Source organism: Ctenopharyngodon idella, chromosome 3 (genome assembly GCF_019924925.1).
Source record: "Ctenopharyngodon idella isolate HZGC_01 chromosome 3, HZGC01, whole genome shotgun sequence".
Taxonomy (NCBI): domain Eukaryota; kingdom Metazoa; phylum Chordata; class Actinopteri; order Cypriniformes; family Xenocyprididae; genus Ctenopharyngodon; species Ctenopharyngodon idella.
Window position 1 is genome coordinate 23,414,176 of NC_067222.1, and position 18,476 is coordinate 23,432,651.

The 18,476-nt window shown below is 37.1% G+C and overlaps 1 protein-coding gene across 1 annotated transcript in view; it reads right to left on the reverse strand.

The window, feature by feature from the left end:
- Positions 1 to 18,074, reverse strand: part of crhr1 (corticotropin releasing hormone receptor 1) — a 131,294-nt gene extending 113,220 nt beyond the window's left edge. The window contains exon 1 of the mRNA XM_051888462.1: positions 17,171 to 18,074. Within this exon, the coding sequence (XP_051744422.1) occupies positions 17,171 to 17,194 (24 nt within the window). The 5' untranslated portion in view covers positions 17,195 to 18,074. The remainder of the gene's footprint in view (positions 1 to 17,170) is intronic.
- Positions 18,075 to 18,476: the final 402 nt, after the last annotated feature.

Here is an 18,476-nt window from a genome sequence, read left to right on the forward strand (position 1 = left end):
TTGGAACAACTCTATTTGCACCTGAGGTAGTTTTGCATTATGTTTGGACATGTTACTGAAGCTGCCATTGAATATGGAGACACATAACATTAGAGTTAAGCCTGCTGTAGGCCATATTTTTTTGGACTGCCACACATAAAGGCCGGAACACACCAAGCCGACGCTGACGAACTAGTGGCGATGAAAGCAGGCTGCGGGGTTGGCTCACGTCGGCAGCGTCTGGGTTCAAAGTTGCCCTGACACACCAACCCGACGCTCGACACCCGACGGCCAAGTAGCATGTCCGTTCTGCGCCTGCGTAAGAAGAAATGCCTTTCCGTACCAGCAGGTGGCAGTAGCTGAAAAGCCAATCAGAATCATCAGATGGCCCGACTGACCGACGCCGATTCAACATGTCGAATCAGCTGAAAAAAAGCCTGACAGATATTACTGAAATCTGTGTTCTCAGACATCACACAACTCTGTGACAGCCCTGGGCTCTGTAAACAGCAAATAAATGAATTAATAAAAAAAAAAAGGTCTGGGGAGTGGCCAACATTGTTTTAGCCTATCAGAAAATGAATAATTTTGCCTTGTTTCAGGGTGGTTGACATTGGATTGGACGACATGTCTTTGGAGAAAGAGTGTGATGTTGAAGTAATAAATAAATAATTCACAGCACCTTTAAAGAAAAATGCTCTCATTTGTCACCCTCAATCAATTCTCTCTGAATGGTGACCATGAGCTGTAAAACTGCAAGAAAGACAAATAAATCATCATTAAAATATCTCATGCTTTATATTCTGAGTCCTCTGAACCCACCTAATAGCTCTGATATTAATGATGCAAACATCTGCTTCTTGTGTTTCGCAATCGATGCACAGCCAGGTTAAATATGTGCATATTCAAATCATTGTAATGTAATTCGAGAGCTACAGCACAGGGAAAGCTTTTCAGTAAATAATGACTGTGGAATATTATTCTGTTCCTCAAGGAAGAGTGGATTAGTCACTTTAATTTTTGCTTTTATGCTTTTTTAAATTTTATTTATTTATTCTTTGATAGCACGTGATTTGCAATTCATCGTCAGTCCTACCTACAATTTTCTTTAGTGGTCGAAATAAAGAAAGTAGAGGTTTGGAACGCTATGAGAGTGAGCAAATGGTGACAATTTTCATTGTGTGGTGAACCTTCCCTTTAATATAAGAATGATTGCTTTTATAGTGTCATAGCCTAGCAGAAGCAATAATTTCAGGATAAGAGCTCTCTGTTCATCCTCTGGCTCGCAATTTCTCTTTTCTCTGTGTATTATGTTGGTCCATTACACTGAGAATATGGCAACAACAAGAGAATGCTTTCAATTGTCACATGTCTTTCTGGCAGGGGTGGACAGCTTCAGGCACAGTCTCTGAGGGCTATTTATCTGTGAATGCAGGAGGACAACTGAAGGATGCTTGGAGACTGTGAGCCACTAACCTCTCCTAAAATCAGTTCAGTAAGGTCCCACGGTATTCCTGCCTGGATTCAGATGGTTTGTTTCATGTAATTCCACTTGTTAAAACATCTGGCTTTGAACAAAGATGATAAACAAGACATCTGAGCAAGAGATTTCTATTATTATGTACTTACAGAACATTTCAATAAATGATAATCCCTGTTGTCTGGACCGTCTTACTCAGAATTTCTTTCATTCAGATAATACGTTCTTGTAATAAGAAGTCAAAAGTACCGGTAAATTGGTTTATACTAAAAAAAATACAGGCCTTTATTCATTTATATGATTTATATGATTGTTGCTTGTCAGACTGTATATATCCCAGCTAAGCCATGTCACACTGTCGGATCTCAGTTGTCATTAATGTGAGACTGTAAGACAGTCAAGACTCATTGAAAATGGATGTACACAAGAAGGACTCATCCGAGTTTTACATCATCCATCCGTGACCTTTCGGTGACTGTGAAATGCATTACATGCGGGATTGAAATGGTGGCTAACAAACAAAAACCATCTCTAGTGTTCATTTTGATCATGGCTTGTCTTGAAAAGAAAAAGGTGGGAAAAAAACAGAAGATGATGTGTGTGGAGCAAGTGGTGATTGTTGTCGCACTAATTGCATCAGGTTCTGAGCTCCTATTGGTTTTTATTTGACGGTTGTCGTAGAAGTCACACTCCAGTGCCCGGTTGCATGAAGCACCTTAAGTGTAATTTTCCCTTAAGATCGCCCTTATGTTTCCCTTAAGGGTGTTGCAGAAAATAACCGTTAAGTGTTACTTAAGGGTTTCTTTAGGTGAAACGTCATACACCCTAAGAATTTCCCTAAAATATATACATTTTTTACTTAAGTAATCCCTTAAAAAACGGTAAGTGTTGTATAAAGCCCCTTAACTGTCATTTCCCTAAGAATAACATAAGGTTCAGAAAACTTCACCTTAAGTGTTACACAGAGTGAGCAGGTTCAATCCGAGTCTTCTAACGAGACACGATCGACCGCTTTATATTATAAACAAATTGTAATTCAGGCGTTTATTCACATAAACATTGATGAAATTACATATGTAGCACATGTCTTATATAGTCAACGGAAGCGCAAATGTGCGAGCATCACGCGCAAGAACAAACCTCATTGGTTCTTGTGCTTGCGCGCACGTTTGAACTTCCGAAACAGCCTTATTCATATGGATGTCTTTCAATGAATGGACATAAATGATAAGAGAATATTAAAAATATCTTTATATGTTATCCAAAGATGAATGAAAGTCTAATGGGTTTGGAACGACATGAAGGTGAGTGAATGACGGCTATCAATTTGAGTTTCTCGTCTGGCCTTTTTCTTTCATATTTGGTTTTCTTTTTTGTTTTCCTTATCCATCTTATGTTGTTTTCTGTGAAAATTTACCGCGATCTGTATTAACAAATAACGTGTCCATGGCAACAGTAGAATTTTATAACGGCAAAACCTGGGTTGCTGTCGTGAAACACTTAACGGTTTCCCTTACCTAAGAGAACAGTTTAAGGAATTATATGCAACACCCTTAAGTCATTCCCTTAGTTAAGGGGAAATCACGCCTTAAGTGTCATACTTAAGGGAAAAACTTAAGGTGCTTTATGCAACCAGGCACAGGACTGTGCGTCAAATCTTCTGACACTGGCAGAATTTTATCGGAGGTAAAATTTGATTGCAATAATCATTAATCGGTTGTCAGCGAACTGTCAAACTAGCAATCAAAGAGTACAGATTTTAGCCTAGGATCAGAGGAATTTTTTAGGAATCGCAAAATTATGAATATTTTAGGAATCGCAAATCATGGCCAAAATCCAAGAGTGCACCTGGCTTAATATGCTGATTTGCTGCTCAAGTAACATTTTTTTTTTTTTTTTTACTATTATCAATGCGGAAAATCCATCCATCCATCCATCCATCAAAAAGTTTACTTAATTGAAAAGTATTTGCAGGCAAAACACCATTGTTTGAATTTATTTTAACAATATTAGTATTAGTACTTAACTTTTTAAATAAAGGAGTGCTTTCAAAAACATTCATTATTTTAATTACCAGTGTTGGCATTTCATCAGCACAGCGGAAAAAAAAATAAAAATGAGTATGGGAAAAAAAACTAAACTCTACAGCCAGCTGTGTAAACAGTTTTGAACATATCTTAGCAGAAATAATTTAATGGCCTAAAAGAGGTGAAGGAATTAGCGATTAAAATTTACAGCTTAACTCCATCTTGGGTTATAATTCTGAGAAGGCCAACAAGGAGACAAAATTATAACTGCTATTAAATTGTCACAGTGGAGGTCAAAGAGGGTGTTGAAAGTGTTAAACACATCTGTGGTTTAAGCACCATTCTTATGAAAACCAAACTACTAACCTCAGGGGTTAAAACACATGCCACTCTGCCAGAAAGCAACTTCATGCTTGCAAACCACAAGAAGTTTAGGGGGAGCTCAAAAGTCTGACATTCCTCTGAGAGTCTTTGCCATGAAACAAAGTTTTAAAAAATAAAACAGTTCTCATAATTCAAGAACAAACTAAAATGATGAGGATATGGCTGCTGTGGCCATAAAGTTCAGGACAGCTCAGTGAACTGTGATTAAAATTGACTCTGAGAGTCCAAGGTCTGTGGAGTGAGGGATGAGATTCTATATTAGTTTTGCCTTTTCTTCTCCTGGCATGACACAAACAATATATTAAGAGCTGAAGAGAAAGACCAAACTAGTTTAGCAGAGAAAGAAACAGAAATGCACGAGTATAGGTATTTGTGATGACATTGATGAATTGCTGAGGTAGTACCTTCACAACAACACATAAGTTCTGGGGCCTTCAAACACTTCAAACGCCTGCGCCCTCCCGAAAGCTCAGAGGTACAAGGGAGGGAACTGCAAAGAACAGTGAGCGACTCCGAGAGTTTCAGAGAGCGTGCTGTGAATCCATCTGGTTCGTGTGAGCGCTCCTGCTGATTGCTTTTGCAGGCGGAATGCAATAGGAACCGAATCTTTCAATATGTAGGTCAGCTTGTTGCAAAGCCCTAAAACTGATCCATGGAATCACCACCGCCTCTTACTTGTGGGAGAACCTGATAGTGAGCGATGAAAATTGAATCCTACCCCTTTTTTTGCACTCAACACAGGTCCATGGGGGTTCAGCGGAGAGGAAGAAGCGATCCTCACAGGTGGTCAGGGTTAGATTAGCTCTTCTCCGATCACACGGCTCAGTCACTCTCTGAGAAAATGATCCTCCCCCTTAAATCTGCAGTTAAGACACACTCCACCAGTGATGCTGTTGAACAGTTGCCCAGTCACTAGGCATCATGGATGCCATGGAAACTGAGATGACAGGGGGAGGGGTTTGGCTCGGACGCTCAATGAAACTACAGCCATTAATTAAACAGAGAAAAATGGCAAGCGTGGGGAAGAATCGCGTTCAATTTTTTTTTTCTTTTTTTTTTTTCCTTTCCATGGATCAGTTATAGGGCTTTGCAACAAGCTTCCTATACAATGTTCTGTCTGCTACTGTATGTTTTTTTTTTTTTATCTCTCCTTTCTTTTATGTCATGTTTTTATGTCTTATGATGTACTGTAAAGCACATTAGTTAGCTGCTTCTGAATAAATGGTGTTATAAATAAACTTTGACTTTTCACAAAGAGGGTGCAAAATTGGGTTTGAAACCTTTTTTTTTTTTTGTCCAACAAATGGTCGCTGCTTAACATTCATAAAATGTTAACTGACAAATTAACAAGATCAAACTAAATATTACATGAACTGTTTTAGTTCCTATTAATTTATTATGAGGCCATTTTTGCAACCCTGTTAACAAGATTTCGGACATATACTTGGTTTTAAAGGCACAATATATAAGATTTTTGGATTAAAATATCCAAGAACCACTGAAACAATGTTATATATTATGTTGACTTGTGCACTTTATCCCAAATGTTTCCAATAATGTTTAAATTCAGGGAAATAAGCAATTTTAACCACCGTCATTGTGTTACCTGTCAGTGACGTCATATCCGTGTTACCCTCAATTTGCAGTTTTACTTCTAAAGAAACCATGGAAACACCAAAGACGCTCTAATATATTATGTGTTTTATTAGACAGGCGAGCAACTGTTTGGATAACTTTATTGGCTTAGTATTATTGTTTGAATTGTGTTTTCTTCATTTATCATGCGTAACATGTTTGTACCATTCCTCAGCGACAACACTATTTTGTCAAGTAGCTAACATGGCATAATCAGAAAGAGCTTTATTTGTAGTAACAGTAATACAGCATTTTCTCCACCATACAATATATTTTAAAATTAACTGCATTCCATTTAGCAACACAAGGTATCCAGCTTTTATTAAAGGTGCCCCAGAATTGACATTTTACAAGATGTATTATAAGTCTAAGGTGTCCCCAGAATGTGTCTGTGAAGTTTCAGCTCAAAATACCCCATAGATTTTTTATTATTTTAACTGCCTATCTTGGGGTGGAATTAAAAATGCTCTGATTTGGGGTGTGTACACCTTTAAATGCTCATGCTCCCCGCCCCCAAGCTCGCGACTCCATTAAACATTGCATAAACAATACTGAAGTTCACAATATAAAATTCTGTATTCTCGTCGCTTTATAACATTAAGGTTGAACCACTGCAGTCACATTGACTATTTTAACAATATTTTTAGTACTTTTCTGGACATTGAATGTGGTAATTTCATTGCTTTCAATGGAGGATAGAAAAACCTCCCAGATTTCATCAAAATATCTTAATTTGTGTTTCAAAGATAAACGAAGGTATTACAGCTGTGGAACGGCATGAGGGTAAATAATAAACGACAGAAATTTCATTTTTGGGTGAACTAACCCTTTAACGACACTTAACATAAATTTGTTCTAAATACAGTTTACATTTTCTTATATTTTTATATTAAAAATATTGTTTTTATTTATTTGTATTTATTTATTATTTTTAATAAATAAAATTGCAAATTTAGCCTAAATAAAGCTGCCACATAGTAGGTTTGAACTAATTGGACCAAATGTTGGTTTATAATTACTTGATAAACTTATATTTCAAATAAATAAGTAAAAAAAAAATTCTCTGAAAATAACTGAAAATAAATGGCAGAGCTTGAAAAATGCAGTCAATAATATGCTATGATAAACTTCCTTTAATGCCTTAGGAGGGAAAAGTAAAAAAAAAAGTGAATAAATAAAAATTCTACAAATAAATAAACAAATGAACAAACACATAACTAAACAAATAAATTAAGTCATGGGCAACCCCATATTCATTGAAAGTGTGTTCTATTCCTGCATTTGCTTGTGTCCAGTTTGTTTGTTTAAAATGTGTCTGCTGTTCTCTGTCTGTATGAAGGAGCCTGTTTATGACTATAATAGTATTTACACAGGCTGCCCTCTATTACCCTATTGCTTATTTACCCCCATAATAATCTGAGTCCTGTGTGTGTGCGTATGTTTACTCAGGAGGCAGCCCTTTCAGAGGACATGGGTGCTATGCAAGTTCATGTGTATGCGTGTGTGTGTGTGTGCTGTGAATCTATGCTAGAGTACATGGACAAAAGTGACGTAACTATCTGTGTGTGTGTGTGTGTGTGTGTGTGTGTGTGTGTGTGTGTGTGTGTGTCTGTGTGTCTGCTGGCAGACTTAGGATGCTTCGCGCTCATGTGGGACGCAGATGAATGACTAACCATGTGTGGCATTTGGACTGAGTGTACGGAGTGTGTTATAGTTCATATTTGTGTATGTGTGTATGCATGGATGTCTACAGATACAAGTTGGAGACTAATCGTGACAGAAGCGTAAAATCATTTGTGGACTGCTCTAACATGACAGCTGGTCTGAGCATGACAAGCAACTAATAGTACAAAAATGCCTTTCACATCAACTTAGCAAGCTTCCATTGGGCAAATCTTGCTTGTTTTTGACCAAAACTAGTCTCAAATTACAGACTTCTAACTTCAGTCCTGAATGCAACACAATGACTCTGTATGAAAACACTCAAGATCTATATTATACATATATATTTCTCCTTCACTAAATTTAGAACAACTAGAACAAGGTTTTTTATGGCTGGAATGTGTGTATTCTAGATCCTAACCTCATCCTAACCTGACCTCGACCCTGTTCCAAAAATAAACCCAACCAAATCCTAAACTTACCCCCAGTCTAACCCAGTGCCTCAAAGTTCAACTTAGTTAGCAAAGGCTTCAGCTCAGCTTTGAAGCTGTCGCTTTATGCAGCCAGCTATATTTTCTTAGCGTTGTGGAAAAGCAAAAATCTTAAATATCCCGTTAAATCAAAATTCAGTTAATTTCTATGAGCTTTAAAGCCATCTATTTGCTAATATACTGCTTAAAGCTTACAAAATTATATACATTAGATATACATAATTTCAAATGTTCATGCTTTCTCTTCTCTAAAAACACTAGATTGTGTTTTGGACCGCAGGAGACAAAGTTATAGTACTTGATATTTTGATCCTTTTTAAAAATAAATCTGCCCATTGATAATATAAATATGTGATACCAGAAATGAAATAAAATTAAATCAAATTTTATGCTCGAGGTCCTTTCCTGGTCCAATTCCTGGTCTTTCCTCCTACTGTCCTATTTAAATAAAGGAAAAAAGCCCAAAAATATAACTTTAATAATAATAATAATAATAATAACTTACACTAAAAATAAAATAAAATAAAATAAAATAAAATAAAAAATCTAAAGCTTGTTTGCATGCTCCTACACAGAGATAATGTTATATACTGTACCCCTGACCTTGAGGCTGCACTGCTTGGCTGTACTTGCTGTGGGGCTGTTAATTGTGATAAATGGAGATGACACAGGCTGCAGTGTTAGCGCAAGGAGTCAATATCTTTTATGCCAGTGTTCCACACAAGCATAGCAGGGTAATTAATGAAAGATGCTTGGATGCAGTGCCCCTCCACCTGCCTGCACACTTCATTCAATAATACCGTGATAGTGAGAGAGAGATGGTATATACAGTAAGTGGGTTACATTTGTCAATTTGTGCAGGCATAAATATGGGTGTTTTCTATTTCCCCAACACAATGCGCAAAGTCTATGTGAATGCATGTGAATACGACCGTTACTAACACGCAAGCGTTTTTAAACACAGGAAACATGCTCACACAAATAAACACACTGCTCAAGTATGCTTGGAAGAGAGGATGTTGTCATAGACTGTATTCCATTGGGACACACAGTGGAGCCCAAAAGACCACATTGAAAATTTTGGGATTCAAAATCCATTTTAAACCAGCAAACAAACACAAGGTTTAAGGATCTTGAGAAGTTTAAAACAAAGAAAAGCTATGGCATAAACTGAAGACTTGATAAAGATTCCACACTTCCTAGTTACTGGTGTTTTTTTGGACCACAAACCACTGTTATATATATATTTTTTCTGCTTAATTCTGAAGGGTCTGAAACATCATGTTCATTTTTATGATAACAGATGTTATCATGATTTTGAAGGTCGCCTATGAATTCCATAAACACTGGTCCATATTTGTAAAGTACATTTCTGTTTGTGTCAGTGTCAACCATGCATAGGGGATGTGGTGCATCATCAGCATAAACGTTTTTTAAAAGGCTGTGTAAAAACTTATATGAAAATGCACTACCTTGCTTGTTCAAAATGCACAAAGACACAAATGGAGAAAGTTGATACCTAAAATACCCGTCTATTAGACAAACACAAGGAGCATTAGATACTCGGCACACTTAGTCTTCGCCTGCTTCGATGCATTATTGCTTACTTTACTTTTAATTAAGGCTGTCAATTTAACATGTTAATTTAGTGCAATTAATATAACAAAAAATAACATGCTAAAATGAACTAATTAATCATAGCAACAACAAAAAAAAAAAAAACTCAAAGGAAAGAAATCAAAACACGAAGCACAAGATGCTAAAACAACATGACAAAACTACTTTTAAATAAAGCAATAAGCCCCAAGAAGCTGTGGTTTACAGTGAATTTATAACAGCTAAGGGGCGTTGTTTAAAACCCCCTTAGCTGTTATAAATTCACTGTAAACCACGGCTTCACGGAGCTTATTGCTTTTATAAAACGGTTACCACACAATACAAATATTAAAGCCAAAAAATATGTATCACTGCAACTTTCTTGAAGTAAAAGCATTAAAAGCCTTCCTTCCGATGGAAAAATAGTCCCTGACCGTGAACAACAACAGAAGTTACATTTATTATGCCACTAGATGGCGGCATGGAGTCACTCAGTCGCAAAGACTTTTATATTGAAACTTGTTGTGAACACGGAACAACAAATGCTTTGACTAGCGCTGTCAGTGTCAGCAGGTCACGGGAAACCCATTAAATGAGGACAAGATCGCAGCGGACATTCAAACGGATTTTTTATTATGAACATAGGACTGACCTGAAGGAAAATGCTAAATCTGAATGCAGGTAATACACTCAGTCACTCGATATCTCTCTCACAATACTCTTCCACATAATGCAGTAAGCTTAAACAAAGACTCTTTGGCTTCAATGAACAAAATCAATTGAGAACAAACATGTTTACGTCGCTAAGAGCAGTTGCTAAGACAGACGCAGCAACATACACACTCAGTGGCGCATTGATGCTTATGTAATGCGGTATGCGGTAAGCTGTATGTTTTCGGGAATTTTACAATGGCTTCGAACACGGCTCAACCAATCAGAATCAAGGGCCGGAACTATCCATTTTATAAGAATCTTTTTGTAACTCTATTAAGTGTTTAACGCACCTGACACAATAATTTGCTTTTCTCAGCAAATACTGATATATGCGATAAATAGTGATTCAGCCAATTAATCCGTATATCATATAATTCATTTGAATTTTATAATTTATATTTTTTTCTATAAATTAATAAATAATTATATAACTTAGTTATAATAATATTAATTCAATATTTAAAATTGATTGACAGCATGACTGTTAATCATTCTTATTTTATTATTTCAACATTATTTCATGTTATTTTTCACTGTTCTTTGTTGCGCATTGCTAAACCGATGTGCGTTACGTGTCATTAGCTTCATTCTTACCAATAAAACTGAAAATTGAAAACGGAATGAGAGGAAATAGATGCAGCAATAAACACAGGGGAAGAGGGGGAAAGTTTTGATGAAAGGCTTTGCTAATATTGTACTTTTTCATGATCAAATCTTGGATTTGACACAGTTAAACAGATCATATTTATATCTCTTCAAACAGAAATTATATTCACAGAATAGGAAGAACAAAAGAATGCAAAAGCCAAATATGCTTTCAACAGAGATCTAATTTAGTCTTCTCAAAACAACGGCTTTTGCTAATTTGCATGTCTAATCTGCTGTGAGAATACATTTCCCACCAAAAAAGCAAAAAATAGAAGCAAACAAGAACATCAGTCCCTTTCCTAATGGTACAGCATTGCGATCAACCAAGGAAGAAATGCCTTTTGGGAACCCGTTGCAAGCCCCTCTGATGTAAATGTGTTCCGTTTTAAGTGGGACGCAAGTTGTGAAAAATGCTGGATGGAAAAGGAAAATCAATTGGAAAGGGATGAATGAGGTTTTGTCTCTACTTTTGCAACAGCTGTCAGGTACCAGCTGCATGTAAAGAGCCACTGACAGACTAATTGAGCTAATTCACTCATTTAATTTAAAAAGGATGAGGATCTAGGACAAAGCAGGCATATAGTAATCACTGACTCAGCGAACGGAATATCTTTCTTACTCAAGCTGTGAGAGAATCCCACCATACTCTGTTCCACAAAACAACATGTGTTGCATGACCACACAGAACGGCAAGCCCATCAAAAATGAGGAGGCATGTGTGGCAGAAAACGGCCATTCTAATTTAAGGCTGCGGTCTGAAAGTATTGCCTCTTTGTCGCCATCTCTGTTTGAAACCTGCAATTTCAGTTATTTGCGGAATTATCATCTTTACGTGGGTTGTGCATCAGCACGACTTCTCAGCGCGGATGAATCTAATGCTTTAAGGAGAATGTGTGGCTGTCAGTCACCGCACTGGTGAATACTGTACAGGTACGTCTTGGAAGTATGACCAAAATAAGAATTTTCACCAGAGAATGTCATCTGAACAAGTAAGTAACATATCTGCCACTTTTGTTCTGACGAAACCGAGAAAAAAAAAGCATTACAATAAATCGTGCTACCAATGGTGATTAAATCTAACGATCGCTTAGCTCATATAACGTCAAACCATGCAAATTATTATTATTGTTATACTTTGTTCTCAAATTGTTAATGTTAACAACATCAGCATTGCGTGACTATGTGTATTTAGTGTGTATTAGCGTTACCTGTAGATCTCTGTACAGTCTAATCTCTAATTGTCCATTTGTCATATCATACAATCCGCCATCCAAATGATAAGTGTAATTATTGCAGCTGCTGTGAGAAAAGGCTATAAATTATCCGCCCCCTGCAGCATCCTCCACATGCCATTTGCCTACTAGCTGGGACTCGTTCTTTATGTAAACAGACTTGACGCAATGACGCAAAGACGAACGGCTGCATGCTCGAATTTCCCGCAGAAACCTACCAGTACCACCCGAATTAGAAAACATTATTACAAGCTTACCGTTGTGAATCGGGCTAAGGTAAGGAGATAGTTTTGAACACTGGCTGGTTATGTACTTGATAAAAAATTGATTTTGGATCATTTTTAACCAAAAAAAGATACGGACAGCAGCTTTAAACATGTCACTGAAACCAAGTCCCAATGAAAATGCATGTCAAGTTCAGATGCAATTTTAATGGTTAATATTATAAACAGTCATTTTTCACTTCATACCAATGTTTCATTTTTTTGCTTTGAATGGCTAAAACTAATTAAATTAAGTGTTTCATAATTACTAATGGGAAATCAAGGATGAAACAATGCATTCAAGTCATGAAATCCTCCAGACTTGGCAATAATACCTTGCACCTTATCATATTTCTGAACGATCACCTTCATACATCAGCTAATATTTAATTTTAAATTGTCCAACATTTCTCCAAAATGTTTCTGCATTCCAGACTATGTCACTCAAGAAGGTTTGGACTTGGATCTCTTTTTTAGTCACAATGCGACAGGTGAAAAATCTCTTACAAAATCTGAATAACTTAATGATTATATACATAATGAAATATGCTCGAATTCTTCTTTTTTTGTCATTTTGCACAGTACTGCATTTGGTTAAGAACATGGTAAGGAAAGAATGCTACATTTAGTGTATTTGAGATCTGATGTATTTCTGTCAGTTTCTGGTCAATTGTTTTTAAGGACTCCCAGGTGGCCGGCTCCATCTTAAAATTAAACATACTCCTTATTTGCTTTAAACAGAAACATTTTAAGTGATTTATCCAAAATCTATACTGCACCTTCAGCCCTTGCCATTCAGCCTTTAACAAAAGTGTTCCCTCATCAAAAGCCCATCTCTGTAATCACGCACCGACCCCTCCATTGTAGAAGTATGTTCACAATCGCGTATTTCTGCATTTGCACAAGCCTTGGCACTCTTTAGACATACTTTCATTCTCACTTTTTCCTTTGCCAGCTATCTCTACTTCAAACAGACCAACTGTTCTCCATGCCTAGACTAATTAAGGGAGTTTAAAGAACAAATGCATTTTGTGCAAGCCGTCCAGCTTTTAAAATGTCCAGAAGCTTCCAAAGCTTTCCTAATTACCTTATTAGTTAAAGCACAATATTAATATAAGTGATTTATGATAACCGTCAATATGCTTTTAAAATTGACTACGACAGTCTAGGGGTGATAAAACCAAGTCTTTAAGTGAGGTTTAATATGCCAGGGCTCAACGATTTCGGTGGAAAAAAAAATTAAAAATACAATGAAGTCATTGCTCTCCCAATGTTAAACTGTTTAAACCATTTGGTAACACTTTAGTATCTGGAACACATTTTCACTATTAACCATGACTTTTGCATCAATAAACTCCCAATTTACTGCTTATTAATAGTAAGGTATAGATGTTGTAGCATTTAAGTTTATGTATTGGGTAGGAATAATGTATGTAGAATATCCAGAATAAAGCTTTAATATGTGCTTTATAAGTACTAATAAACAGCCAATTTTATAGTAATATGCAAGCTTCTTCAAAAATATGCAATTTCTTCAAAAGTGATTAAAAGTAAGTTTCATCCTGACTTATTCCATTTTTCTTCTGTTTTATAGATTCAAAAGCAGCAGAATCAAAATCTTTCCAAGTACCCCCTGGAAACTGTTTAAATACACCATGGGATTGGGAATTTCTGACTTAAACTGTGGCCTGTTCTGGTAATGAGAAAATGACAAAATACAATTAATGCAGTTTGCACTGATGAAAGCTATGTGAACAATTGCTTCTAATCTCTGTTTTCATAACATTAATTTCATCCTTTCTCCAAATCTCTCCCAAGACACCCAGAGCAGAGAACCAAGAAAAATTTAAACAGCCAATTCAAGACCAATATGATCTGAAGCGGTTCAATTCTAAATGACAGAGGAGCATAAGGTCACATATAAAAACTATCCCTTTAATGGCAACGATCTGGAAGGCTTGAGATCCTGCAATTCTCGGCAGTAAGCTCATTTTCAGAGTCTGAGAATTGCACAGGGGATTTGAAAGGACACGTTCAAAAAAGGAACTCCCAAACAGCTTAACGTCATTATTATGAGCTACATTTCCAGGAGATGCGGCAGAGGAGCAATCACTAAAAAGAGCTCGCAAAAGAGACACAGCACTGCTACAAAATACCTAGCAGCAGGGTTTCAGCACTAAATAAGCTACCATTTACATTGCACTACTAAAAAACAACAACAACAACAACAAAGCATCGACTGGACTGGTTAATAGAAAGTGAGACTGTCGTCAAAAAGAACAACGCAAAGTTCACTTCTGGGTCTCACTAAGAAGAAAATATGCTTTGGGAATCATCATCTGTGTTTATACTCAGTACATGTTAGATTAGTCACACAAATACACTGTGGTGCATGGAGCATGTAAATCATACGATATTGACCTCTGGGATATTGAAACTAAAAAATAATGGGCACTACCTGCCGTTGCTAAGACACAGTGAGTGTTGAATGCATTTGCAAGAGCTTGAAACCCCTAAACCTCGACTCTTCCCTCAAAACGGCTGTCTATGTTTCTCAAAAGACAACAATCACGTATGATAAAGTCTTTCTTCTTCAAAACAGAACACTGTTCTGATTGTAATAAAATATGTACACTATTCAAATCCACTGTGTAGAGAAGCCACCACATCTACAACAAATCAAGACGACAAATAGCTCAAAAAAGATTGTGGATCTTCTGCTTCTTCTGACATTTAAATTCTTGAGGAGAAACTGATAAGCCCCCTGCATGCTAAAACCTTTAGCTCGAAGCTGTTGGGTCTGTGGAGAGCGAGAAGCCTTTCTGCTGCTTACATCTGATGAGTTAATTAGACCTGTGTGCTTATTGAACTGCACTGGGTTGACTGTAATTTGACAAAAGCTTCCTGTGCGTAACCTGGCCGAAGGAGTCGTGTGTACAGGTGAAATTATTCTTCCTGTGGAGCGATATAAAAACACAAACAAACACGTCTCGCGGGGCAAATGACCTTAAAGACTCTTGTTTTCTTTTAGGAAGTCTGATCTAAACTCACAGAAGAGTCGAAAAGGATGCCTTCTGAGCTCCTGTCAGGTGTAACAAGGTGTAAAAGAAGCGCAAACAAATGACTTTTAAACAACCAGCAGCATTGTGATGGAAATATGCTATCAAAAAAAGCTACGTAGAGGAAGAAAAACTTAGTGATAACAATTTCATTAGTATCTGAAGAGGGCAAGATTACACATTCATAAGCTTTTCTTCCACACAGATGGCTCTGTTTTCTTCTGGCCTCAATTTTATCATAATCGTCAGCACAAGTAGACAATCACCTCAGATCTGACTTTCCAACCTCTCTAGCTGCATGCAAAAAGTTAGTCGGTCTTTAAATGCTATAGGAATGAATGTGCATGGGTATTGGATTATTTGAATACCCTGCAAGATCACAGCAATGACACTGATTTGCTGAGGCAATGAAAAGAGTCAAATAAGTCGATTAGCAGTTGTACTGAATTGCTTTTTTTGCACCTTTGCTAGCCACATGGGACATTTCATAACATTGGCAAAAGCTGCACAGCGAAAATCACAGTACCATGTCTTCGCTCAGTAAGTATTTCACAACACACATACGATCAGTCATCGCTCACATCATTTTCAGAGCAAAATACTCTCCGCAGATCTAGCTGTCCACAGCACTGGAAGTGATACAACGCATATTAATGGTAGCTGAAAGCCTGTATGTTTTGACTGTCAGAGTTTCAGCCCATTACTTCGTAATAGTGCCAAACTGGGCCGCGGTCCAGAGCGGAGACTGATAAACTTGCTGCATCCTTTTTAAGGCTAAAAATAAAGTCTCTTTTCTTCTTTACCTTTCAGTGATGTCTTTTTATATCATTTAGAATCTATGATATGCTTGTGAGGCAGTGCCAAGCGTCTATTATAAGCTAGAATTGACATTCTTTTCAAATGTCTTGCGGCTCAGCTGAGGACTGGCAGGGGATTGTGTCCTGTCCCTGCTTGTATTTACTGTCTACAGAATTCAATAGCACACCCACACACTGCTGAGTCACATTGGCAATGATCCCCTCCATCGAAGGATAGTCATTAATTACCTCCACGGTTTCCCTTAAAATCTCAGTGTCAAATGATAGTTTAATGACACTCTTTAAGTGTTATTCTATGTAGACATTTAAAACTAAACAAAACAGAACAAAAAATAGAACAAAAAAAAAATGTCTTTTTAAATCCTGTAACAAGCAACATCAATTTAAGAAAGCAATTACAATAAGCTTCTGGTGATACAAACCAATGCAACTAGTTTTGAAATGGCTAAAATGTGCAATATAAAATATATTTTGTTACGGGGTACTGGCAGCTCTGGTATCCGGAAGTTTACAGTAAAAATGTGATGGCATTTTCTATAACTATATATGTAAATTATGTAAGTATTATGTAAATATACTGATCTACTTGAGCCATGACAATCTATTTTTTTACTCTACAAGGTACTGACACTAATACAAGTGATACAATGGAAAGCAACCTGTATAGTAACTGTTACCATTTCCAACAAACTGACACAATCAGGTTAATACACACACTACTAAAATAATGCTACTAATATGAACGAAGCAACATAAAGTGCAAAATAAAATAATCTAATCTAATATAATGCACATTACTATTAACACAAATAAGAAGCATTTAATTTTCTAAATGACATCTAAACAAACGTGATTGTTTGTGAGGGGGTTCTGGGAATCCCCAATAAAGATTATTTTAACAATATTTTACCATACACATACGTATTGCCATTTTTTTTTTTTTTTTTAGCAAATTAGGAGGTAATATATACGCTGTCCTTATAAAAACCTTTTTCTTTTTTGCATTTACAATACGATTGCATGTGTACTATTTTCTTCTACATTTTATTCAACGTATAAGAAGGTAACTTACATTTAACCATTTAAAAGGTATTTACTGCATTGTAGCATTTTTACATTCTTTTCTCTGTTAAATTGACTAACATTTAGCTACTATACGCTTTCATGGGGTAATAGTCGTACCTGTGTGTGGAGGATGCGACTCATTGCTCCAGTGTTTGTCTGCAGAAACCTTCAAACAGCACAGCGCTCCTTTGCTCCAGATGCAGCTGTCCGGATGCTCCGCTCCGGGGTGACAGACCTCTGTTTGAAAAACAATGGATATTCACCCCTAGATTGGTCGGTGTTGCACTTACAACTGGAAATAAACTGGTGAATTTTGCACGCGTTTGAATCGCTGCCTCATTTTCACCCAGTTGCAGATTAGTTATTATTATAGGCAATATATCCGTATAATTTGGGGGTTCCGATGGACACTTAATCCTCAGTAAATAATCTTCTGTCGAGTTTGAGATTTTAAGGTCCTCGGAGTCAGGTGTAAATGGTTTATTCAGACGCGATACCAGTCACGCGCAACACTCAGTCAGTGTTCCCTGTTAGATATGATAAGCGTTTCGACCTGCTCCCCTGCGGCTGGAACTGAACTTTTTCAAGAGTACTGCCACAATTCGCTCTCTTTTCCAAAATTATTCGATCCTTGTAAACACGGTGGACACTCTGCACGTTGCCTCCTCACATCGAGTGACCCTCTGTTTGTGTCCCATCGGTCAACAGTAATGCGTTCACATGAAGCCCTACATGACAGCAAGGAGGCGTCACTGCGCGCGGATAAAAGGAATGGACGTTTAGATTTTGCGCGCGTGCGGCTAAATGTTGTCCAGCGAGCAATATGTGACGACAATTGTAAGAAGTCTTGTTGTGCGCGAGCGGAGTTGGCTGTTGCAAACTAATCCGTGCAGTTCCCACGCGGGCTATGCGTCTTCATCCTAACCGGTCTCTCGCGTGCGCTCAGCAGCAGACTTAGCGCTGAACAGCCTTCATAATGAGTGAATTCCATCCGAAAGTGAGCATCACTATACCATGTTCACTCCGAAGGGGGAGAGCGCTTGAAGTGAGTACTCTGAAGGGAACAGAGGGCATTTACTGTCTAATTTGGAACACCCTACACGCAAATATACATACGTCAGTATAGCACTTGGTTTTCCATCAGAAAGTTATGCTGAATTGACACGTTGAAAATAGCATCGCGATACCGCCGATTGATTAAAAAAATATTTGCGTCGAATACAGATAGCTATTTGTCCTTCTTTTAAATATAGCTATTTCAAATCGTGTAGGCTACTGTCATGTGCCCCTAAAAACATTAAAAACAAACAAGTGATTATAAATAGCCTAGCCTATATGTAGGCTTCAGCAATATAATGGATGTTTCTCATGATAATCCCAATCCCGCTTTATATTCTCAAATAATTTATTTTGTCTTAAAAAG